Here is a 26,076-nt window from a genome sequence, read left to right as displayed (position 1 = left end):
TATGGGTGGAACAGATGATTAACTCTGGAGTGAATTTCATGCAACATATTTATTCATAAAATATCACATATATGTTTCAAAAATGTTTACAGTAATTCACAACCATATTAACAAAAGCAGTTCATGTAAATGACAAAGTTTCTTCTGGACACAAATGACATTATATCCAGTAAAATGTATACTTTTTGTTGCTTTATAATGTACATTTAATCCAGCAGTCAAGCCATACATAATTCACAATTACATAAAACCAGTTCTCAAATCTAATCCTAACATATGCAGCCTGTTTCCTATAATAGACAATAAGTAAATCAAGTAGTTCTGAAAAATCCAGGGGTATTGAACATTTAACTGCATGTGTTAGAATGCACCCTATTACATCGTTTCAAAGTTATCCTTATTGTTCTATAGAATGTAACGACCATTAAATATCTCCATAAAAGATGGACAGGATATAGTAAAACTTAGTTTTCGTGCCTGAACTTAAAAAATACAGATTAAAGAACATAAGATCATTTAAGATTCAAAATAAAACATTATCATAGTTTGTTTTAAAAATAAACATGCTCAGGAGTAAAGATTGATGGATTAATGCATGATTAAATCACTTGTTCTTTGACACTCCTGATTTAATTCATGCACATCTATATTCCTTACCATGGGTTAGTCAACAAAAAAATATGATAGCCAAATATTATTTAATAACTATCTCTTTGTTAATGTATACATATTTTGTAAGGATTTCATCAATTTAACATTGCCACTAGAGAAAATATGCTTTAAAATAGGGAATATGCGTTGCTTGTTTACACATGTTCATCAATATCGGTGAAATACCTTCATTATACCCCCCCTCATATTGGGTTTATCTACTTGCATTATAACAAAAGTAAGTAAATGCATTGTTCAATATTTAATTTACACAGCCACATGATGCTGTGAATTCCTCATTCAACACATCACATCGGAGTTTGTCTCATAGCAACATATTTCCCAGAAATACAAACATGCTTCATTGTAGATGTGCAGGAGTAAACACCTGACCCAGCTTAGCACTTGCACAACCTGAACTGCATCATTTGCTTCATCTGTTTCTAAAGCAAGTCATGTCATGCTTCTTGTTGAATTTTTGTACCACATTTAACAGTTAAGAGTTGTATCAATCAATACAATCAATTTTGTGCAAGTGTATCAGAACAGAAATTTAACAATCACTTTAACATAAAAATATACTTAAACAATGAAAACATGTTTATAGGTCAACATTTGCGAAGCAATCCTACCCAAAACTAGTCAAGAAATGTAGAATAAAGTGTAACATGTTACTTGAATTGATGTGTTGGTCTGGGTATATATACATAAGCAAAAAAATAAATATTTGAATGGGGAAAGATCTAAAAAGCTTGGCCCATAACCAAAGACACTTACTGCAATGTAAACAAAACACTACAATTAATACATAATACATCTTAATCACAACCTAGCAATATTGTTCTTTTACTGTTAAAATCTTTTTTAAATACCGTTTATGGCTTTTCCGTTAGCACTATGTAAACCATTAAAAAGGGACAATGATGGCCGTAACGTAATCGATTTGGGATTTAAACTTGGCCAAGATTTTGTCAAGATTTACATTATCACCAGATTTCATTGAGACTGAGTCATAAGTGGCATCTAGATAGGTTAGAATATGATTGAACGAATGGCTTATTTTTTTACCCCATTTTACAAATATTCAAACTTGAATTGGATATTTTCAAGATGAACACTCTGACCAAGATTTATCAATATTGAATCTGCATAAATATGGTTTCCAAAGTGGTAACAATTTGGTTTTTGGGGATTTGACCTGGAAACCTAGTTTCAAACACAATTTACCCAGATTCAAACCTTGTCTTGATGTTGTCAAGGTGAACATTCTGACACATTTTCATAAAGATTGAGTCATAAATATGGCTTCCAGAGTGATAATACAAAGTTTTTCAAAGGTTTGGCCTAATTACCGGTACCTAGTTTTTGGGAACACTTCACCCAGATTTTTAAATTAAGCATTGATATTGTCAAGAAAACATTCTGACCATGATTCATCAAGATTTACTCGTAAATGTGGTTTCTAAAGTGATAAAGAGGGTTTTCTGAGATTTGACCCAAGGATCTAGCTTTTGGAAACAGCTAACCCAGATTTTAAACTTAGCATTGTAGCATTTACAAACATTGTAAAGATAAACAATCTTACCCATGAGCTAGTTAGAAGCAAAAACTTAAATGATGCAAAGGTTTTTTCAATACTTTACCTGTTGCCATAGTTTTTGGACACACTTGAAACAAATAAGAATAGTTGGATGTACCCAGTACTCAAGATAAACATTCTCACATATTGTCATCAATAATAAATTGTAAATGAGTCTTCTAGAGTTGTAACAAGGCTTTTTTATAATTTGACCAGGTCACCTTGTTTTTGGACACACATGACCCATATTTGTACTTGGACTACATACGAGTCGTGTTCTGAGAAAACTGGGCATAATACATGTGCGTAAAGTGTTATCCCAGATTGGCCTGTGCAGTCCGCACAGACTAATCAGGGACGACACTTTCCGCTTAAACTTGATTTTCAGTACAAATGGACTTCCTTTAAACGAAAAATACCATTGAAGTGGAAAGTGTCGTCCCTGATTAGCCTGTGCGTACTGCACAGGCTAATCTGGGACACTTTACACACATGCATTATGCCCAGTTTTCACAGAACAAGACACATATTGTTAAGATAAACATTCTGACCTAGATCAAGATAGGAACCAAAAGTGGCCTCTAAAGTGGTAACTAGCTAAACGTTGACAACATTTGATGCCAACCCTCACAACGGTTCATCTTGAGCACTTGGTGCTCAGATGGGCTAATAATATATCTAAGAGTTATATTCATCCCAGCACATGAAGCAAGCAAAGTTTAATCCATCATATACAAATATCATTTAACTTATCAAAACAATTTCTTCACATTTCAGAAATATATGTGGATTGATGGAAGTCTGTAACTTGGAATGTCCACCAAATGTGCCTAGCCAATGATAATTGGCTGTGTGCATGCTCAAGCAATGACCATCAGCAGTGTTATTAGGCCAATGTCTAGTAGCCACACGAGCTTTGTTCTGAGAAAACCGGGCTTAATTCTTGTGTGTTAAGTGTAATCCCATATTAGCCTTTGCAGTCTGCACAGGCTAATCAGGATGACATTTCACATTCACTGGATTTTTGTTCAAGAGAGTCCACCTTTAATTGAACATTTCCATAAAAGGTGGGAAGTATCGCCCCTGATTGGCCTTTGCATACTGGACAACATTCTGGGACGACACTTAACGCACAAGCATTTAGCACAGTTTTCCCAGCATGAGGATCATATAAGTCCTTGGTCTGTCGGGCATGTGTGTGCTATGTCAATGTCTGCATGTGGCATTAAGGATCTGTGTATGTCCCAACGTAGTGGTAGCTGTGTGTGTGTCATCTCAGGGTGGAGGAGGGGACCCAGATAGGCTTCTCCTGCTCCGAGGCTATCACATTCTTGATCTGCTGGGCCATCTCAGCCAGGTTGCCCCCTTGGATGGTAGCTATAAACAAGCACACTCTTTTATAAGCATTGATAAAAAAATGCCATACTTCATCAGGAAGATAAAAATATGAGGCGCACTTGGAGAAAACCATGCTTAATGCATGTGCGTAGTGTTATTTCAGATTGGTCTGTGCGGTGTGCATGGGCTAATCTGGGAACACACTTTCTGCCAAGACAGGATTGTTTGTTTAGAAGAGAAATTCAGTTTAACTGAGAATTGTATACAAGGGTAAAGTGTCTAGTCTACCCTGAGAAGCCTGTGAAATCTGCTTATCAGGGACAACATATGAATTAACCTATTGTTACCGGAGCTTGGCATACATGATTGTATGTATTTTATCAAATAACTGGTATATTTCATGTTAAATATTATATGAAATCTAATAAATGAAAAAAAAATCTGAAGCAAATATTTCTCTTATTTAAACTCATGAAACTTGAAAATCCCAAGTAATCTACACCTTAACTCTTTACCACTTAGATACGTATTTTCATGCATTTGTAGTCCCTCAGAAAGTTAAATTGAATTTTAGACCTTTCTTACTAGATTCAAGTTTATAAGGCTTCAACTCCAAACCTTAGATACTGATGAGCAGCAAACAGCATAAAACCTGAATAGACTGCGAGTTAATCGCAGGCTGTTCTGGTTTTATGCTGTTTGCACATAGCAATGTTCACTTTGTGGGAAAGGGTTAATACAATCGCAACATAATTATTTTGCCAGAATTCCGACCAGGAATCAGTTTATACCAGAAATGAGATGCCTGTAGTCCTGTTCTGCCTTCAAGAAATACTCGTAGAGCTCTTTAGATGCCTTAATTGTGAGCTTCTCTGGCAGGAATTGCACGTCTTTGATCTCCCTGAAAACAACGTCAGCATACATGAAAGAACTTCGTGGTGTTTGCTCTCATTGATATCTGTATGATAGTTCATGTTCTTGTAAATTAATGCCTAGCATGGATTGATTGAATGTTCAAGTTAAAAATTATCTTCTAAGCAGCATAATTTGCTTACATATATTTGCCTGGAATTTCTTAAAGCGATGTAATTTTACGTTAGTAATTTTAACAATTAAAACAAGAGCACCGCCTTGCGGGTGCAGACCGCTCATCTATTTTCTTTTTAAAGGTGAAGGGACTCTCATTTTCAATCACAAAAGAGGGAGGAGTGGAGTGAAGAGGGGTGTATAGTGTGGGGTTGTGGACATTTATTACATTACCTTCCAAAAAAGCAACAAAAAAAAAAAAAATCGGGGGGGGGAGGGGGGGGGGGGGGGGGGTTTGGGTGCGATGGTTGGACGGTATTTCAAACATAACCGTTTTAAAAAAAAAATGGGGGGGGGGGGTATAGTGTGAGGGTGTGGTGATAATTTGTGAGATGATCTTAAAAAAAAAAAAAAAAAAAAAAAAAATATCAAAAAAAAAAAATGGGGGGGGGGGGGGTGGGGGGGGGTGGGGTGGGGGTATAGTGTGAGGGTGTGGTGGTCATTTGTGAGATGATCTTAAAAAAAAAAAAAAAAAAAAAATATCAAAAAAAAAAAATTGGGGGGGGGGTCGGGGGGGGTGGGGTGGGGGTATAGTGTGAGGGTGTGGTGGTCATTTGTGAGATGATCTTAAAAAAAAAAAAAAAAAAAAAAAAAAAAATTAGGGGGGGGGGAGGGGGGAGGGGGGAGGGGGGAGGGGGGGGAGGGCACGGGGGATGGTTTGGGTGAAGTCTATTGTGGTATGTCAGGTAAGAGTAGTTTCATCAAAGTATCAATCAAATCTAATCATAAATAAAGAAGTTATGGCAATTTTAGCAAAATTTAATAATTTGACCTTGAGAGTCAAGGTCATTCAAAGGTCAAAGTAAAATTCAAGTTGCCAGGTACAGTAACCTCATGATAGCATGTAAGTATTTGAAGTTTGAAAGCAATAGCCTTGATACTTCGAGTGGATCGAAACACAAAATTTAACCATATATTAAAAGTTACTAAGTCAAAAAAGGGCCATAATTCCGTAACAATGACAACCAGAGTTATGCAACTTGTCCTTTTACTGTACCCTTATGATAGTTTGTTAGTGTTCCAAGTATGAAAGCAATATCTATGATACTTTAGGGGTAAAGTGGACCAAAACATAAATCTTAACCAAATTTTCAATTTTCTAAGTATAAAGGGCCCATAATTCCGTCCAAATGCCAGTCAGAGCTACATAACTTTGCCTGCACCGTCCCCTTATGATAGTTCATAAATCTTGCAAGTATGAAAGCAATAGCTTTGATACTGTAGGAATAAAGTGGACCTAAACACAAAACTTAATCAAATTTTCAATTTTCTAAGTATAAAAAGGGCACATAATTCTGTCAAAATGCCAGTCAGAGTTACATTACTTTGCCTGCACAGTCCCCTTATGATAGTTAGTAAGTGTTGCAAGTATGAAAGCAATAGCTTTGATGCTTAAGGAATAAAATGGACCTAAACACAAAACTTAACCAAAATTGTCAATTTTCTAAGTATAAAAAGGGCACATAATTCTGTCAAAATGCATGCCAGAGTTATCTAACTTTGCCTGCCCAGTCCCCTCATGACAGTAAGTAAGTGTACCAAGTTTGAATGCAATAGCATTGATACTTACTGAGAAAAGTGGAACTAAACGCAAAACTTAACCAAAATTTTCAATTTTTTAAGGATAAAAAGGGCACATAATTCTGTCAAAATGCACGCCAGAGTTATCTAACTTTGCCTGCCCAGTCCCCTCATGATAGTAAGTAAGTGTACCAAGTTTGAATGCAATAGCATTGATACTTTCTGAGAAAAGTGGACCTAAACGCAAAACTTAACCGGACGCCGACGCCAACGCCAACGCCGACGCCGACGCCGACGCCAAGGTGATGACAATAGCTCATAATTTTTTTTCAAAAAATAGATGAGCTAAAAAAATAATCAAAATACCTCAGAAAATTTAACTAGATTCCAGAATACCTCAGAAATATTCCGTAGATTCATAAAATCCACTGAGACTGTCTTATTAAATCTAACTTAGTGACAAAGTCAATAATTTTTAATAGATGTTAAGATGAGTCAAGAATACCTTAGAGATTTATAAGATTTGTGTCTGGCGTATATGACAATGGGGTAAATCTGCTGCCTCTGTAGCCTCTCTATGGCCGCTGGATTCACGTTTAACAGGCAATGAATCTTCTGAAAGGAAATAGTTGTGGTATGATTTTAAGCACTTGTTAAATAAAATGTATTTGCTGAGTGAATTTAATGTATGTTTTGTTCTTTTATTACGATAATAAACTATACCAGATATTTAACAAACCGAGATAAAACCAAAAGGTTAACTTATGGTACCGGTATTTTATGAATAAAATTACATAGAAAAGATCCGTTTGCAATTATGTCACATTTTTTTAATGGTTTTTAAAACTAAAATAATGAATGCTTTGAAAGCCGATCAGTCCTTATGGTTCTCCCAAACAACAGATATGTTGTTGTGCTGCTCACCTGATCACAGATGTCAGTGACAGACTTGAGGCGTATACAGTGGAACCTATCCTCCTGCTGCCAGAAGTCGATGTAGCGTCCATCCTTCAGGCCATCTAGCATTTCACTTTGAGACGTCTGCATCACAGCTGAAATACGGCATACAAATGTATTCACTATTATCTACCATCAACACAGGCAGATAATACGTATCTTGTTCTGAGAAAATTGGGAGTTCGCACAGGCTAATCAGGGACAACACTTTCCGCTTTTATGGTATTTTTAGTCCCTCCTTACCGAAAATCCAATTACGGAGGAAAGTGTTGTCCCTGATTAGCCTATGCGGATTGCACAGGCTAATCTGGGACGACACTTTACGCACATGCATTAAGCCCAGTTTTCTCAGCACGCGACTCATATAATACAGCTCCTACGTAAATGACCCATCAGATCAGCTAAGAGCGGTCACATGATCATTGTCTTCTTTCCATATGGGAATATTTCAATACTCCATCTTTTGTTATTTTCATAGAAAGAAAACATTGATGATGGCTGTTGAGATATATCTTAGTTTCTTATTTGGTTTTATTAAGCAGTATACACACCCTTACTCTAAAGATACTTGAAGCGTTAGCAATATTACACTCATTATTTATTATTGTTCACATCATTGAACAACTATGTGTAAATACATTGTATCCTAAAGGCTCTATGGAAGAATTATATTTCATGCTAATTTCTATGGAATTATTCCATGAAATATAATATGGATAAAAAGTTTAACAAGTATGTTACACAACATGAAACCCTATCTCACACTGCTGAACACAGCCACACATGTCCACTTACTGGCCTGACAGTAGAAATATTTATCAGGAGATTCTGAGGACAATTTCTGGATGAGAGCATCAGCCAGCGGGGCAATAAGAACTACTGGACGCGTCTTCTTGTCTGCAACATTCAGTAGAAAACAATAGACTCATAGATAAATGTTACCCTAATTACATACAATTATAACGGTGTTACAGTGGTTTCTCTTAAAGAAAACTGTGGTTTATATTCATTAACTTCAAAGACGACACTTGTATATTCTGACAAGTTAAAAAAACAACCCTTTTATTAACATTTTGTTATGTTGACGCTTTATTTTCTAACAAGGGAGTTGTCTCACCTATGAAAGAGAGAACCAAATTAATCAGTTTAAAACACAAGTTTTGTTAAGCTAACAGACTTACATTCTAGCCTCTCTACACTTAGATATGTGCTGGAATCTGAAACAGACAAATGTTATGAGATTAGCAACAAAGAGTGATACAGAACATGTGCACGTAATACTTGCTTAATTAGCCGATGTGCACTTGATATTAGTTAATTTATGGTATGTTACAGTTAATACAAACTCATATGTTTACTAATTATTGCCTGTGATCAATAGGAGATTAGAACCAGGAAATGCATATTAACCTGGGAAAACCAGATTTAATTCATTTGCGTTATCTGGGATATACTATATCGAAATGTGCAGCTCCTTGAGATACACACGCATTTCAAATATAAAATTGCTAGCTTCAATATTGCAGAAATGACATTACATGCGCTATTTTGACCCATATATTTGACCTTGAAGCATGTCCTTGACCTTGACCTTTCACCACTCAAAATGTGCAGCTCCATGAGATACACATGCATGCCAAATATCAAGTTGCTATCTTCAATATCGCAAAAGTATTCATAAAATAAGCGATTTGGGCCACATATATTTGACCTCTGACCTTGAAGAATGACCTTGACCTTGCACCACTCAAAATGTGCAGCTCCACGAGATACACATGCATGCCAAATATCAAGTTGCTATCTTCAATATCGCAAAAGTATTAATAAAATAAGCGATTTGGGTCACATATATTTGACCTCTGACCTTGAAGGATGACCTTGACCTTGACCTTTCACCACTCAAAATGTGCAGCTCCATGAGATACACATGCATGCCAAATATCAAGTTGCTATCTTCAATATTGCAAAAGTATTCATAAAATGAGCGATTTTGGCCACATATATTTGACCTCTGACCTTGAAGGATGACCTTGACCTTTCACCACTCAAAATGTGCAGCTTCATGAGATACACATGCATGCCAAATATGAAGTTGCTATCTTCAATATAGCAAAAGTTATTGCAAAATGTTAAAGTTGGCGCAAACAGACAGACAGACAGACAGACAGACCAACCAACCAACCAGCCAACAGACAGGGCACATAAAAACAAATAAAGGCAAGTAAAGAATATCAAATTTAATAGCTCATTTATTAAAGAAATAATTGTACATGAACCATTTTAAATCAGTCATTAATCCATGATCTGTTGTGTAAAAATTAAGCCAAAAGAGTATTAGCCACATTTACTTATTTGCCATGTTTCGTTCATATACTACCTATACAAATATTATTCAGTGTCCTATTTAAATAAATAGTGTTCTTTACAAACAAGAAGGTGTTTGGGATGTTTAAGGCTCTATAATCTACATTAAAATAATGAGTCATGTGCTGTATTAGGAAAGCAACCCTTAAAGGTAAGACAATAATAATTGCCAATTACCATCCAGAACTGGTAAAGAGTCACTGTTCAATGATGCATCGGAGCACGAGTTAAAGTCACGGCTGTCTTTGGAATTATTACGCTGGTGTTTTTTGTTCCGCCTCCAAAAGCTACGTCTCGCCGAACCAGAGCCACGGCGGGTTTTGAACTCATCCGAGTCTGGCAGACTCATACTTTCTGACATGTGCAGAGAAATGTCATCTTCCAGCCTAAAATAAAGAAATTATGTCAAAAGAATATGAGCTGCATCAGACGAATATGGGTCTAATGCCGCAAGCGAACAGCGTAGCAGCAGACTTGACTGTTCAATTATACTCAAACAAGCAATAACACTAAATCATGAGTATAATTATTTGTTGACTGAGTGCCAATAAAGTCAAATGATCTGTTGAAGCCAAGAGTAATGCATTTTTTTAAAGAAATATATTACTTACCAGAGATGCATTAACACTAATGAGATCGCAGTGGTGTAGTGGATATGGTGTCCATCTTGCGATTGGAAAGTCAAGGGTTAAATCCCCACTGTGGGAGCTTTCTTTAGATTTCCCCAATAGACATTAAGTACTGGTTCTAGTCCCAGGAAATGGACTCGAGAGTGTTTCCAATAAGCCTTAGGCTTTCTATGCAATCGAGCTAAAATAAATAGGTTTAAACTAACAGTAATGAGATATGCTAATTAATATTATTTGTACTTGAACAGAAATATAATTTTATATGCACCTGTCTTTGCTGGGAATAGTTCCGCCCTTGATCTTCTCTCCAGTGTCACTGATGATCCAGGCGTACCAGACCCCCTGCTGGCCCCCGTACATGGTGTCCTCAATGTGCAGCAGGTCATCCCTTCGGAAACTCAGCTCCCCGTCCTTGTCTGCCACGTGGTCTATCATGGCCCGCACATACAGTGAGTCACCACGCTTCATGTCCCTCACCTTGCTGTACACTGTGCATAGACAGGGCAGTACATATGAGCCTTGCCTTGGGGAAACAGGCTATAATGTTTGATGTCCATAAAATGTCATCCCAGATTAGCCTGTGCAGTCTTCACAGGCTTAGCAGGGATGACACTTTCCACCTTAACTGGATTTTCACTAATAAGAGACTTACTTTAAACAAAATATTCCATAAGTCATTGCAGTCTTCTCAGCCTAATCTAGGACAACACTTTACGCAGTTGCTAAACCCCTTTTTCCCAGCGTGAGACTCTTATGTGTTGTTTCTTAGGGTTTGCAGAGCCGTGGACACAACACTCATTAGATGTACACTATAGAGATGGTAAAGCAGACAGAAATGTGTGCATCACAAGATTGGAGGAACGAATATTCAAACACACAGAAACAAAAATCTCTTATTTAAATGTCTTATTTACAAAGATAAATAACTGAAAGCTTTGATCATCAGATACAAATGAACTTGCAATGTCCACCATATATGGATGCTGCATGTAACGATTCACTTTAGTGTAGCAATTAGTATCTGAGATCACACGCAGAATTTCAGTTCCAGAGTATCCGATGATGGAAATGTGGCAAAATCATTCAAATTGTCCAGGCAATTTGATTCACAGCCATATATATTAAATTGTAGAGGAAAAAGAGCTTGTCACAGTAGTGTAAAATCCCCGCCGAAATGTGTTTGCTTGTATGACAACATTTGTTTTTGAGAGTAGAATAATATTTGTAAAAACAAATAAAGGGAGATAATTCATTATGCTCCGGACACAAATTTAGCTTGAAATTAAATAAAGGAAGATAATTAAAACACTAAGGTAGATAGAGTTATGGTTCTTAGTCACTGCACTTCTCCTACTTGCCAGCTGTTTATATTTCAAGTTTCAAGTAAATCCCTTCAGTAGATTTAGAGTTATGCTCCGGACAAAAATTTACTTTAAAATTATATAAAAGGGAAGATAATTAAAAAACTAAGGTAGATAGAGTTATGGTTCTTGTTCACTGCACTTCTCCTAGTTGCCATCTGTTTATATTTCAAGTTTCAAGTAAATCCCTTTAGTAGATTTAGAGTTATGCTCCAAACAAAAATTTACTTTAATGTTATCTAAAAGGGGAGATAATTAAAAAACTAAGGTAGATAGAGTTATGGTTCTTGGTCACTGCACTTCTCCTAGTTGCCATCTGTTTATATTTCAAGTTTCAAGTAAATCCCTTCAGTAGATTTAGAGTTATGCTCCGGACAAAAATTTACTTTAAATTTATATAAAAGGGGAGATAATTCAAAAACTAAGGTAGATATAGTTGTGGTTCTTGGTCACTGCACTTCTCCTAGTTGCCATCTGTTTATATTTCAAGTTTCAAGTAAATCCCTTTAGTAGATTTATAGTTATGCTCCGGACAAAAATTTACTTTAAAGTTATATAAAAGCGGAGATAATTCAAAAACTAAGGTAGATAGAGTTATGGTTCGTAGTCACTGCACTTTTCCTAGTTGCCATCTGTTTATATTTCAAGTTTCAAGTAAATCCCTTCCGTAGATTTAGAGTTATGCTCCGGACAAAAATTTACTTAAAATTATATAAAAGGGGAGATAATTCAAAAACTAAGGTAGACAGAGTTGTGGTTCTTGGTCACTGCACTTCTCCTAGTTGCCATCTGTTTATATTTGAAGTTTCAAGTAAATCCCTTTAGTATATTTAGAGTGATGCTCCGGACAAAAATTTACTTTAAAGTTATATAAAAGGGGAGATAATTCAAAAACTAAGGTAGATAGAGTTATGATTCTTGGTCACTGCACTTCTCCTAGTTGCCATCTGTTTATATTGTAAGTTTAAAGTAAATCCATTGAATAGATTTGGAGTTATGCTCCGCACAAAGTTTCAGCCAGACGGACAGGACCAATTACTATATCCCCTCCGAATTTTTTTTCAGCGGGGATAATATATAAAAGGGGAGATAATTCAAAAACTAAGGTAGATAGAGTTATTGCTCTTAGTCACTGCACTTCTCCTAGTTGCCATCTGTTAAATTCTAATTTTAAAGTAAATCCATTGAATAGATTTGGAGTTATGCTCTGGACAAAGTTTCGGCCGGACGGACAGACGGCCAAACAGATGGACAGGACCAATTACTTTATCCCCTCCGAATTATTTTTTCGGCGGGGATAATAAGAATTTTGACGGACAAACATCTTTGAAGTGGCAACTTTATGCTCCCCCCTAATGTAACTAATAACAATGCAGACTCATTACATCATGATGCATCTTCTACATTCCATATTGGAAGTTTATCTATGGCATGTCTACTAACATCAAATGAAATCTTGCAATGAACTTACAAGATGGGTGGTATCTCAGCCGCAAACGGACGGACGCACATGGCTCGTGCAGATGTCTGTAAGCCTGCTCAGCAGTAGCACGTGTGAAATCAATTCCATTGAACTGAAATAAACAGATTGAAGATTAAGTAAAACTAATCTATGTATTTTAGACTTCACTGTTAATACAGCATATTTCTCAAATCATAATGAAAGTTTTAATTCTTTATAATTTAGCTTGTTTAGATAGCAACATCATGCCGTTAAGCTACAACTGACAGTAACTTATTTAAAACAACCTCTAGATTTATTGTCCCCTACCGGTTTCACAATGGTGTTTTTTAACCGTTTCAAAAAAAAAATTGGGGGGGGGGTGGGGGGGTGGGGTATAGTGTGAGGGTGTGGTGGTCATTTGTGAGATGATCTTAAAAAAAAAAAAAAATAGGGGGGAGGGATTCGGGGGGAGGGCACGGGGCGATGGTTTGGGTGGAGTCTATTGTGGTATGTCAGGTAAGAGTAGTTTTGTCAAAGTATCAATCAAATCTAATCATAAATAAAGAAGTTATGGCAATTTTAGCAAAATTTAATAATTTGACCTTGAGTCAAGGTCATTCAAAGGTGAAGGTAAAATTCAACTAGCCAGGTACAGTAACCTCATGATAGCATGAAAGTATTTGAAGTTTGAAAGAAATAGCCTTGATAGTTAAGAAGTAAAGTGGATCGAAACGCAAAATTTAACCATATATTCAAAGTTACTAAGTCAAAAAAGGGCCATAATTACGTAAAAATGACAACCAGAGTTATGCAACTTGTCCTTTTACTGTACCCTTATGATAGTTTGCGAGTGTTCCAAGTATGAAAGCAATATCTATGATACTTTAGGGGTAAAGTGGACCAAAACACAAAACTTAACCAAATTTTCAATTTTCTAAGTATAAAGGGCCCATAATTCCGTCCAAATGCCAATCAGAGTTACATAACTTTGCCTGCACAGTCCCCTTATGATAGTTAATAAGTGTTGCAAGTATGAAACCAATAGCTTTGATACTGTAGGAATAAAGTGGACCTAAACACAAAACTAAACCAAATTTTCAATTTTCTAAGTATAAAAAGGGCACATAATTCTGTCAAAATGCCAGTCAGAGTTACATTACATTGCCTGCACAGTCCCCTTATGATAGTTAATAAGTGTTGCAAGTATGAAAGCAATAGCTTTGATACTTACGGAATAAAATGGACCTAAACACAAAACTTAACCAAAATTTTCAATTTTCTAAGTATAAAAAGGGCACATAATTCTGTCAAAATGCACGCCAGAGTTATCTAACTTTGCCTTCCCAGTCCCCTCATGATAGTTAGTAAGTGTACCAAGTTTGAATGCAATAGCATTGATACTTTCTGAGAAAAGTGGACCTAAACGCAAAACTTAACCAAAATTTTCAATTTTCTAAGTATAAAAAGGGCACATAATTCTGTCAAATTGCACGCCAGAGTTATCTAACTTTGCCTGCCCAGTCCTCTCATGATAGTAAGTAAGTGTACCAAGTTTGAATGCAATAGCATTGATACTTTCTGAGAAAAGTGGACCTAAACGCAAAACTTAACCGGACGCCAACGCCGACGCCGACGCCAAGGTGAAGACAATAGCTCATAATTTTTTTTCAAAAAATAGATGAGCTAACAATAGCACCGCATAACGGGTGCCACGCTTGGCTGCGGGTGCAGATTTGAATAAATGAAAGCTTGTCAGATTTTTTATTATTATTTGAGGTCACAGTGACCTTGATCTTTGACCTAGTGACCCATCAAGTTGCAGCTACATATGAAGTTTCAAAGTTGTAGGTTTTAGCACGACGCGGACAGCGGAAGTCAGACGGCGGACGACGAGCTGGCTATGACAATACCTCGGGTTTTCTCTGAAAACAGCTAATAAAATTAAAAAATCTGACAATGGTGGAGCCGGTAGGGGACATATATTGCTTAGCAATAGTCTTGTTTTTTTAATACATGTAATTACAATTTATCTGTAGACATTTATACAGACATATTTGGGTGGTATAAACAATCTATTCCAATAGTTACAATTGAAAACAAATCTAATCTACAGAACAGTTTAGATTATTCAATCATGATGCCGCAACAACCAGTAGTACACAACGTCTTCCTTTGGGAAAACAGGGCTTAACGCATGAGCCTGACAGGCTAATCAGGGATTTTTGGTTCAAAGTCTATTCAAAGGTAAAAGCCATCTTAGGCTTAAAGTGTCGTCCCTGGTTAGTCTATGTGGACATCAAGAGCTTATCTGGGTTGAAATTTTACGCGCATGCATTAAGCCTCCTTTTCTCAGAACAGTGCTCATATCAATATGTATGACAGCTGTGAATGTGCTACCTCCAGTATTTGGTCCCCTGCGAGGACATTCTGGTTATGTGCGGGGCTATTCTCCTCAATGTTCTGGATGAAGATTCCCGTAGCGTTGCCCCCGGCGAGAGAGAGCCCCAGGCTGGCAGTGGGGTTGGGCTTCTTGAAAGACACATTGCGCTGAGCGTCGTATTTTCCTATCGACCTGAGGGCAGTCGAAGGTTTATTTATTATTATTGCTTGAAAAGACAGTGATCCAGTTTTAGTATTCAAATATTTTTAAAAAAGCTATATTAAAAAAATTGCAAATTCACACAAAAATGGCAGTCTAATTCTTTTTAATTATTTTTACAAAAAAACATACAATGTTTCCTTTTCAAATACTTTAATAAAATATGTCATCTTGAAAAATTAATTACTAGTATACACAAACAAGCAATATGAATGTTATAACATATATCTAACCCGCGAGTGCTGTCCCTAGCTGGGAGCCTGACACGTGGGTTGTTGTGGTCCTGGACTTTGGGCGGCTGTTCTGGGGAACTAGGGGCAGATGTCTCATTGTAGTTGCCACCTAAATACTCTGCAAAAATGATTTACCCCTTGTACTTTTTATAGAACTGAACACAAATATATTTACAAAAACAACATTTAAAACCAGACATCACATCAAGAGCGCAGACTTAAGCCAAGTGAAGTTATTCACACTTGTATTGTCCAACTAAAGGCTAAAACAGGACAATTTAATAATCTACCAATAATAAAGACTTCCTAGTCTCTGAATCACAATTACAACCAAAATCTTAAGATTTGTATTCTGCACCATTCCACAGTAGAAACACAAGAACACTGTTTTGCTTATGGTAACACAAGCAAAAACATAAACTGAGTGACAGAGGTATAATTCTGTTAACACTTTTTCAAAAATAAGATTTTAATCAAGAGCTGTGTTTGTGAAACACAATGCCCCCACCCGTATATTGGACCTTTGACCTTGAAGGATTACCTTGACCATTTACCACTCAAAACGTGCAGCTCCATTAGGTTAATATGCATGCCAAATATTAAGTTGCAATCTCCAATATATGACCTTTGACCTTGAAGGATGATCTTGACCTTTCACCACTCAAAATGTGCAGCTCCATGAGATACACACGCATGCCAAATATCAAGTTGCTATCTTCAATATTGCAAAAGTTATGGCCAAATTTAAAGTTTTGGGACAGACACACACATACAATGACAGACAGACACACACATACAATGACAAACAGACACACACATACAATGACATAAAGACAGACAGGCCAAAAACAAAATACCCCCGATCATTCGATCTGGGGGCATAAAAAGCAGCATAGAAATACACTTTTTATTATGTCCAATTATATTTACAAAGGGTCTCACAGTCTATAATGACCATGTCAGACATCACTGACAACCAAGGCCTGTGGTTTAAAAGAGGTCATAGCCAGAATTGATCATGTATCTATGGACATAAGTCCACAGGTATGTAATGAACATTAAAGAAATTATAATTATATCATTTAAAAAAAAACTTTGACAAATTAATCATTCATCAAAATAATAAATCTGTACAGTAACTGTTTAAAGAACTTCACCTCTTGGTAAGGAAATATAATATATAATATGAGATTTATAATTATATAAATTACTTCCCTTGAAAATAATTGTCTGTAACAAATGTCTATTTTTAGTAGCAAATAATTTAAAGTCACTACCGTGACTGTATATTCACCACTCAAAATGTGCAGCTCCACGAGATACACATGCATGCCAAATATATAAAGTGGCTACGTTCAATATTGAATAATTTTCTCCCTTTTTAAAGCTTATTACTTCCCTTAAATCTGTATTTTTTACCATAGACCGTAAAGGATGACCTTGACCTTGACCTTTTACCACAATGTGTTTGTCAGAAACACAATTACGCCTACTGCGCCACTTTGATTTATTTAACAACAAGGGCTGTTTGTAAAACATGCATGCCCCCCATATGGGCTGTCCGTTGTAGTGGCAGCCATTGTGTGAATACGTTTTTTGTCACTGTGACCTTGACCTTTGACCTAGTGACCTGAAAATCAATAGGGGTCATCTGCGAGTCACGATCAATGTACCTATGAAGTGTCATGATCCTAGGCAAAAGCGTTCTTGAGTTATCATCCGAAAATCATTTTACTATTTCGGGTCACCGTGACCTTGACCTTTGACCTCAAAATCAATAGGGGTCATCTGCGAGTCATGATCAATCTACCTATGAAGTTTCATGATCCTAGGCATATGCGTTCTTGAGTTATCATCCGAAAACCATTTTACTATTTCGGGTCACCGTGACCTTGACCTTTGACCTAGTGACCTCAAAATCAATAGGGGTCATCTGCGAGTCATGATCAATGTACCTATGAAGTTTCATGATCCTAGGCGTATGCATTCTTGAGTTATCATCCGGAAACCATTTTACTATTTCGGGTCACCGTGACCTTGACCTTTGACCTAGTGACCTCAAAATCAATAGGGGTCATCTGCGAGTCATGATCAATCTACCCATGAAGTTTCATGATCCTAGGCGTATGCATTCTTGAGTTATCATCCGGAAACCATTTTACTATTTCGGGTCACCGTGACCTTGACCTTTGACCTAGTGACCTCAAAATCAATAGGGGTCATCTGCAAGTCAAGATCAATCTACCCATGAAGTTTCATGATCCTAGGCGTATGCGTTCTTGCGTTATCATCCGGAAACCATTTTACTATTTCGGGTCACCGTGACCTTGACCTTTGACCTAGTGACCTCAAAATCAATAGGGGTCATCTGCGAGTCATGATCAATCTACCTATGAAGTTTCATGATCCTAGGCGTATGCGTTCTTGAGTTATCATCCGGAAACCACCTGGTGGACGGACCGACATACCGACCGACCGACCGACATGAGCAAAGCAATATACCCCCTCTTCTTCGAAGGGGGGCATAAAAATATATACGTCGGCAGGTCAGATAACTATGTCCATTTAAAGCTTATTACTTCCCTTGACTTTGTTTTTTCGACCCTAGACCTTGAAGGATGATGTTCACCTTAAAATTGTACCACTCAAAGTGTGCAGCTCCATGAGATACACATGCATGCCAAATATCAAGGTGCTATCTTCAATATTAAAAAAATTATGGCCAATGTTAAGGTTTTAGCATGACACCTATTGCGGACGGCGAGCTGGCTATGACAATAGCTCGGGTTTTCTCCGAAAACAGCCTCGCTAAAAATCAGCTAATATGGCCATGTACAGTTTAACACTTGAAAGATAAATATCAACATCATAAATGAAACAGTATATTTTCTCCTTGACATTTTAATACTTTAATTAACTAAATTTAATACACTACAATTTGTTAGCTTACTTTCAGGGTTATACTGCACCAACATTGTCAGGTTACTTCCACACTGCTGCAAGACCCTGGCTGCCAAGTCATAGGTGGCATTACGCATGTTGATAGCACAGATCTGGAAAACAGAAAATATAGATCTTGGAATTTTAAATATCTAGTATAATTTAAATGTACTTGTTAACAAGCGTCGTAAAAAAATGTGATACAATTGTAGAAACACAAGGACTCATAAACTGAATTCCACACGTGGCTGTTCACTAAGAAATAATTCAAAATGGAAACAAGCAAATTTGTTGAATTGATATCCTCTACCAAATAAATTGTGCTTATGGATGGGTGCAAATCCCTTGATATACGGTATTATCCTCAAATAATGCAGTGTAATTGTTTTGATGCATTCTCCTCATTGATATCTATACACCCATGAAGTTTCATGTTAAAATCTTGTATCGTATCTGAAATATAGCCCTGAAAAGTAACATCATACAAAAACAGCAAAGGTCAATAACTCTTATTAAAAAAAGTGTAGGGTCATGATGATTGTGCAAGGCTTTTTTTCTCATCGATATCTATACATCCATGCAGTTTCATATTAATATATTGAATTGTATCTGAAAAGTTACAGCATATGAAAATAACAAAGGGCATTAACTCTTATTTAAGAAAGTGTAGGGTTATGGTTCTTAAGCATGGCACTTATCCTCATTTATATCAAGACAGCCATCAATTTTCATGTTTAAATCTTGTATGGTATCTGAGATATAGCCTGAAAATTACAGCATACAATAAAAACAAAGGGAAATAGCTCCTATTTAAGAAAAAGTAGGGTTATGATTCATAGTTATGGAATTTCTTCTTCTTGATATCTATACACCAGTCAAGTTTCATGTTGATATCTCATATAGTTTCTGAGATATAGCCCTGAAAAGTTCGTCCCAGACAGACAGATGGATAATTACAATTCTAAATCCCTCTGACTTTTGGGGGGTCATATAGTTTCTGAGATATAGCCCTGAAAAGTTTGTCCCAGACAAACAGATGGACAATTCCAATTCTAATTCCCTCCGACTTTGGGGGGCACTTTCAAAATCACAGCAAACAAGCAAATACGTAGAATTGATATCCCCCGCCAAATGCTTCTGGACACAAAAGTGTTATATTTGACACTAAAAAAGGATTTTTTCGAGAAACAAAGGGCCATAACTCCGTTATAAACAGATGGTGTACAATGCCATTTGGCGTGCATCATCCTCTTATCCATACGTATACTCATATTAAGTTTCAATGAAATCCGCCAAAGCACTTCACAGATATGGCTCCGGACACAAAAAAAGCATTTTTTCAAGATACAAAAGGCCATAACTCCGTTATTAACAAATGTGGTACAATGCCATTTGGCGTGCATTATCCTCTTATCCATATATATACTCATATCAAGTTTCAATGAAATCCGCCAAAGCACCTCCGAGATATGGCTTCGGACACAAAAGTGCCGGACAGACGGAAAGACGGACGGAAAGACGGAAGGACGGACGGATGGACACCGCCAAAACAATATCCCTCCGCCTATGGCTGGGGATAATAAGACTCAGAAAACAATCAAGTCATGGCACCATTTTATGTATTTGTAACCCATGAAGACCAATCCAATGATGAAAGCTGCACTTGAGACTGAGTCTTACCTCCAATAGCTGGTCCCCGACTACGAGCCCCTCCATGGCTGCCTGGCTATTCTCGTTGACAGAGCGCACAAATATCCCCCCACTGACTGGTCCCATCTCTATCTGGAAACCGACTGGTTTCAAGGTCTTCTCAAAACTGATCGTACGCGTCTCATGCAGCTTGGGCTTGGAAGGTCTGTTGGGAAAAAAAGGGAACTGTTAACTGATCTTATCTCAACAATTGAGCTAGCTCTGGGCAAATGTGGCTTAATGGATGTGCACTTTTGCTGTCTTAGATTTGCCTGTGAAGGCGCTTCACAGGCTTATCAGGGATGACATTACCTACACTAGATTCTTGTTAAGAAGAGACTTCATTTAAACAAAACATTCCCTTAAAACATTCCCTTAAAGCCGACATTGTTGTCTCTGATTAGCCTATGTAGACTGCACAAGCTAAAATGGGACAACACTTAAGCACATGAATTAAGCCTGGTTTTCCAGAGCTCAGCTTATATATATTTTCACTTAAAAATGATGAAGAAAAACCAGAAGTAGAAGCGAATTTCCAAAAGCAGTTGGGGCATATTTGTTACACATTCTAATACCTAAGAATTACCCTCTTTTGGTAACGAATTATTTCAAACACAACAAAACAATCCACACAATTTTTACCAGTTGTCAATTCAGAGAACATGTTTTAATGAAAGGAAACCTTTATGCACCAGATGCACAGGGGACATGACCATGAATGATGTTGAACTCATGACTAAAGCATTACATGGACAAAAGGCCCCATAAAGCAATCTGTATGACTGGTCATCCATGCAATGCCATAAAATTAGCCTTGTCCTGGGAAAACTGGGCTTAATGCATGTGCCTTAAGATTAGCCTGTGCAGTCCGCACAGCTTATTAGAGACAACACTTTCGGCTAGATTTTTGTTTTAAAGACTTCCTTTAAACCAAAAAATTAAAAGCGGAAAGTGTCGTCCCTGATTAGTTTGTTCAAATTGCACAGGCTAATCTGGGACAAGACTTTTCGTACATGCATTAAGCCAAGTTTTCCAGAACGACACTCAAATAATTAGAAACAGACACATACTTTCTTCTTGGCAGAGAATGGTCCAAAGGCAGTGAAGATTGGGGCAACATCTTGTGCATCTCTTGGAATGGACTGCACATGCTCTCCAGGTCACCATCTGACACTGAGGAAAGACAAGTCATCAACAATGATTACAACTTATCACTTAAGGATGACTTTTATAACAAGAGTTGTCAGACTATAGCATATAAAACTTGGGTGTATATTTAGTTGGCTAGGGAATAGCTAAGTTTTTCTACCGGTCCTGATATGATTATCTGAATTTGGTTTGGTTTTTTTGGTTAAAAGTCTAATAAATCCCAAAGCATGGAAGTTATTCACTATAGACATTTGGCTTAAGCTTAAGCGGGACCATCTCCCTAAAGTCTGTTTTGGTGAAATGTTTTTTTACAAAGACGTCAATGTTTTTATTCTAAAGTGTTATTATTTGAAAATCATATAAAGACATTAAAAACTTACATTTTACTTAAAGAAAAATCATTTGATTAAAGTAGTCATGGTAGATAGAACTGAAAGATAAAACTGCAGAAAAATAACAGGCATGGCACCATCAATCCTTATAATGACTCTGTTTTCACAAATAGCATTTGAAGCAGTGGACCTTTGGTAAACTAAGCTACATGCAGCTAAGTAAACTGGACAGACAAACAATTGAGTGGACCATGACCATTAAGTGTTTTCTTTCACTATTATCTGTGTTACATGGCAAACATACACACTCCTACTGTACTCTTTAATTTAAAGACATCATACACAAAACAAGAGCATAAGGAAATCTCCATTCAAGATTCATAATCTGTCATAATCATCATTAGATGATGATGGCAGTTTTCTCTGTTTAATTAGAAATAATTATAAAATGCATAATGTACATTAACTATACTTCCAGCTAAGTTAAAAATTAGTTGAAAGAGTTTTAAAATATAATATTGTTAAAGCTTAAGACACCTGCTATGAGCATTTAATCTGTGAGGTTGCACACAAAACATATTTCTAAAATGTCAATTGGCTTTTACATAGCTACTTTTATGATGTTACACAGACAGTGTGAAATGCGGTCACATGTCAATTGCAGTAACATCTGAGACAATGTTTTGGTTAAATATTTCATTCAGTGACTTCTAAGTCAATATAGTATAAAGAAGAAATACATGTTAGTATATATCAACGGTTTGCTTAAAGCAAATATTGAAATTGTATGCAGAAACCAAAAATATCATATTTTCACTGATAAATGTACATTTACATCAGGCATAAGTGAAAGGAAACCAACTATAACATACATGCCCAGACCTCATGTGCAATGGATAATTACAAATATAATGGAATCAATTCATTTGATTTATTGCTTTCAACTGATACACTTTTAATGTGTATCATAACTGTCCCTAAAAACCTGGTTTACTACCGATCAAGTGATTTTTGAATTTTGCTGGAGCGAGCAATTAGTGAGTTAACTACAACCAAGGTCCACCGCTTAAGATTTCAGACATAATGACATCTTTCTTATATGACAAAAGTACATCTACTGAGTCATAATGACTCACCAATAGATCCAGATGTATCGTTGATGCTGACATTGACACTGGGTATGGATGGATTGCGGTAGCGGTGTTCCTGGTAGTATGGGTACGAAGGGTACGGGTACTCCATGTGGTTGGGCGTGAAGCGGCTCACCTCGGAGATCAGGCTGGGGCTTGGGGAGCTGACCTCTGACATGCCGCTGGGGTACGGCGGCAGGTTCTCCAGATCGATGCTATCCGGGAGGAATGCTGCATGAGGATTAAACCTGGGCGGCAGGACCGTGGTGGTGGCGTGGTGCACGTTGTCATGTTGCCGGGCAACCACTGGTTGAGACGGGGTCGGCAGCGAGTTACTGCTGCAATCAGATAGATATGTATAATCAAGTTGTTGTAAGTGAAAAGAAGTAGACAAATTATCTGCAAATTTTTGTTAAAACAATTCAACATCATAACTATTAAATAAAGTTCAGAAAGCTTTCCTTTACCAATGTACACACACATGAAACTAGAAATGTGTCAGAGACACTGATGTCCCCATAACTTGTTTGGACACAGACGAATCCACTCCATAGCAAAATCCATGCAGTAGTTAAAGAGGAGCTCAAAACACATGTTTAAGGACATACATAAGAACTAACAGATGGACAGACATGTGCAACCTTTAAAGCCTCCCCTCCTGTGGGAGCATAAAAATATATGACAAACGTATACAATCTATTTTTTACTCCTAAATTTACATCTATTTACCTGTATGAGTTGGGCATAGCATAATGGCGTCCTATTGGTCGATCTATAAACTCGATAGGTTTGGTGGGTGAGTAAGGTTCAGGAGTGCTGTTTCGACTTCCTATATGTGATGGTGGATTGTGGCTTGTCGGCGATATGTAGACCACATTGGAGTGCAAACTCTTCTGCTCAACTGACACCCCACTGGGGGGACGCATTCTATTGGCATGATTGCTCGAACTTTTTAAGTCATATTGGTTGGTGGACACTTGTGGAATGCGTGGAGGACTTTTAAGGTTACCAGTAAGTCTGGTTGGCTTGTGTGCCTGATGGGGGGTATGAGCCCCAGGGGGAGAATGGTAGCTTTGACTAGGAGGGGGAGTGTTGATGCTGTCCTGGTGCTGGTGAATGAACGTGTGCCGCGGAATAGCTGGAGATTTGGGAAAATATGCAACACTGGAACTCGCATTACTGGGCTGGGGGGATAGTGAGGGAGAGGGTGGATGGGAGCTGTAGGTGATGGTGGAGTCAGAATTCTGGGGCGTGTGTCTGGCAGCCACAAATGAAGAGTTCTTGCGTTCGGGTGGCAAGGGCGGTACTCGAAAGCCTTGGTCCCCAGTACGATCTATCACAGCCTCTATGCTTGGGCGTTTGTGATGGTTTTTCTGAGTCTGTATCACAGTCCCATTAACTGTTGCATTTGAAAAGCGATAACACTTTGGCCATGTGCCTGTGTTACTCATTTCTTGGTCCACATTTTCAAGCACTTCCTCATTTGGTCGTCCAGAATTTCTTGTTGTTGATGAGGCATTTGAGTTTTCTCGAGTATGCATTGGAAAGGCGAATTCAACAATATCCACACTGTTTTCTATCATAGTTCTTGGTCGACTTGGTGTGAGTGTCCCTTTATCAATCTCAATTCTCTCAGTGGACTTATTCCTTGACTTGAATATTTTGTCCACAGTTTCTAATGCTTTATCAAAGATGTGCACACTATGTCTCGCCTTATGGTCTGAATCCTTATCGGACTGTTTTCGTTCTTTACCCCTGCGCATCACACTGGGACTGTCAAGACTGTCTGTCTGGGACCCACTGCTCTTGATATTACGCAAGCTGCCCTTGCTGCCTTCACTGGCTGAGTCCCAACGCTTGGAGGGGTCTGACTTGGAGGAGGGGCAGAGAAGGGGTTCCTGGAGAGGGGCTCCAAGGGGTATGGGGGAGGAGCCAGCCGAGCTGAGGGGTGTGGTCTGGCGCCACACGTCCAGCAGGATGGTGTCTCCCCCACACTGGAACAGGGTCTTCTGTAGATCCTCTGGGCTCATGTTCTCAACACTGCGACCATTCACCTGCAAGCAAAACATCTTATTTAAACCTTTATGGCTCAGATACACACTTTGACGCGTTGGCAGTCCCTTAGAAATCATTTGCCATTTTCATATCTTTCTTACTAGATTCAAGTTTTGAAGGCTTCATTTTCTACTCTAAGGTACTTGCTGGCTGTTCTGGTGGGAAAGGGATAAGCAACAGGGTGCATTTAATTAGTACACAGAAACTAAGGCACCTTAGGTCAACCCTTAGTATCTGTATAGGAAACTTTCAAAACTTGCATCAAAATTTTAAAAGAAAGAAGGATGACACTTGTCCTTGTAATTTAGCAGTCATTACTTCAGGGTTTAAAATTTAATAATGGTGATAGTACCTCATCATTATTATTCTAACAAGAAAGAACACTAATTTAGTCTTATTACAAAATAAATAAAAACAAGAGATGTGTTCGTCAGAAACACAATGCCCCCTATTGCGCCAATTTTTTCGGAACGACAGACGCCATATATTTGACATTTGACCTTGGAGGATGACCTTGACCTTCACCTTTCACCACTCAAAATGTGCAGCTCTGTGAGATGCATATGCATGCCAAATATCAAGTTGCTATCTTCAATATTGAAAAAGTTATGGCCAATGTTAAAGTTTTCAGACGGACAGACGCCATATATTTGACATTTGACCTTAAAGGATGACCTTCACCTTCATCTTTTACCACTCAAAATGTTCAGCTCCATGAGATACACATGCATGCCGAATATCAATGTGCTATCTTCAATAGCGCAAAAGTTAAGGCCAATGTTAAAGTTTTTTGGACGGACCGACAGACGCCATATATTAGACATTTGACTTTGACGGATGACCTTGACCTTCACCTTTCACCACTCAAAATGTGCAGCTCAGTGAGATGCATATGCATGCCAAATATCAAGTTACCATCTTCAATATTGAACAAGTTATGGCCAATGTTAAAGTTTTCGGACGGACAGACGCCATATATTACATTTGACCTTGAAGGATGACCTTGACCTTCACCTTTC

At 37.6% G+C, this 26,076-nt stretch overlaps 1 protein-coding gene across 4 annotated transcripts in view; it reads right to left on the bottom strand.

The window, feature by feature from the left end:
- Nucleotides 1-623: 623 nt before the first annotated feature.
- Nucleotides 624-26,076, bottom strand: part of LOC127868547 (disks large homolog 5-like) — a 98,459-nt gene continuing 73,006 nt past the window's right edge. For 2 of the 4 annotated variants that reach the window (XM_052410393.1, XM_052410395.1), the window contains 16 exons: nt 23,732-25,056; nt 23,009-23,340; nt 21,462-21,564; nt 20,383-20,557; nt 18,713-18,815; nt 15,763-15,880; nt 15,328-15,502; nt 12,958-13,060; nt 10,394-10,613; nt 9,674-9,882; nt 8,314-8,349; nt 7,928-8,029; nt 7,100-7,227; nt 6,681-6,790; nt 4,360-4,469; nt 625-3,607 (listed from right to left, as the gene is read on the bottom strand). In XM_052410393.1, coding sequence (XP_052266353.1) covers nt 3,501-3,607; nt 4,360-4,469; nt 6,681-6,790; nt 7,100-7,227; nt 7,928-8,029; nt 8,314-8,349; nt 9,674-9,882; nt 10,394-10,613; nt 12,958-13,060; nt 15,328-15,502; nt 15,763-15,880; nt 18,713-18,815; nt 20,383-20,557; nt 21,462-21,564; nt 23,009-23,340; nt 23,732-25,056 — 3,456 coding nt within the window. In that variant the 3' untranslated portion in view covers nt 625-3,500. Of the gene's footprint in view, nt 3,608-4,359; nt 4,470-6,680; nt 6,791-7,099; nt 7,228-7,927; nt 8,030-8,313; nt 8,350-9,673; nt 9,883-10,393; nt 10,614-12,957; nt 13,061-15,327; nt 15,503-15,762; nt 15,881-18,712; nt 18,816-20,382; nt 20,558-21,461; nt 21,565-23,008; nt 23,341-23,731; nt 25,057-26,076 lie in introns of all 4 variants that reach the window. The other 2 variants (XM_052410394.1, XM_052410396.1) reach the window with 2 other exon arrangements.

Source organism: Dreissena polymorpha, chromosome 2 (genome assembly GCF_020536995.1).
Source record: "Dreissena polymorpha isolate Duluth1 chromosome 2, UMN_Dpol_1.0, whole genome shotgun sequence".
Taxonomy (NCBI): domain Eukaryota; kingdom Metazoa; phylum Mollusca; class Bivalvia; order Myida; family Dreissenidae; genus Dreissena; species Dreissena polymorpha.
This window is presented reverse-complemented; position numbering and strand designations above follow the sequence as displayed.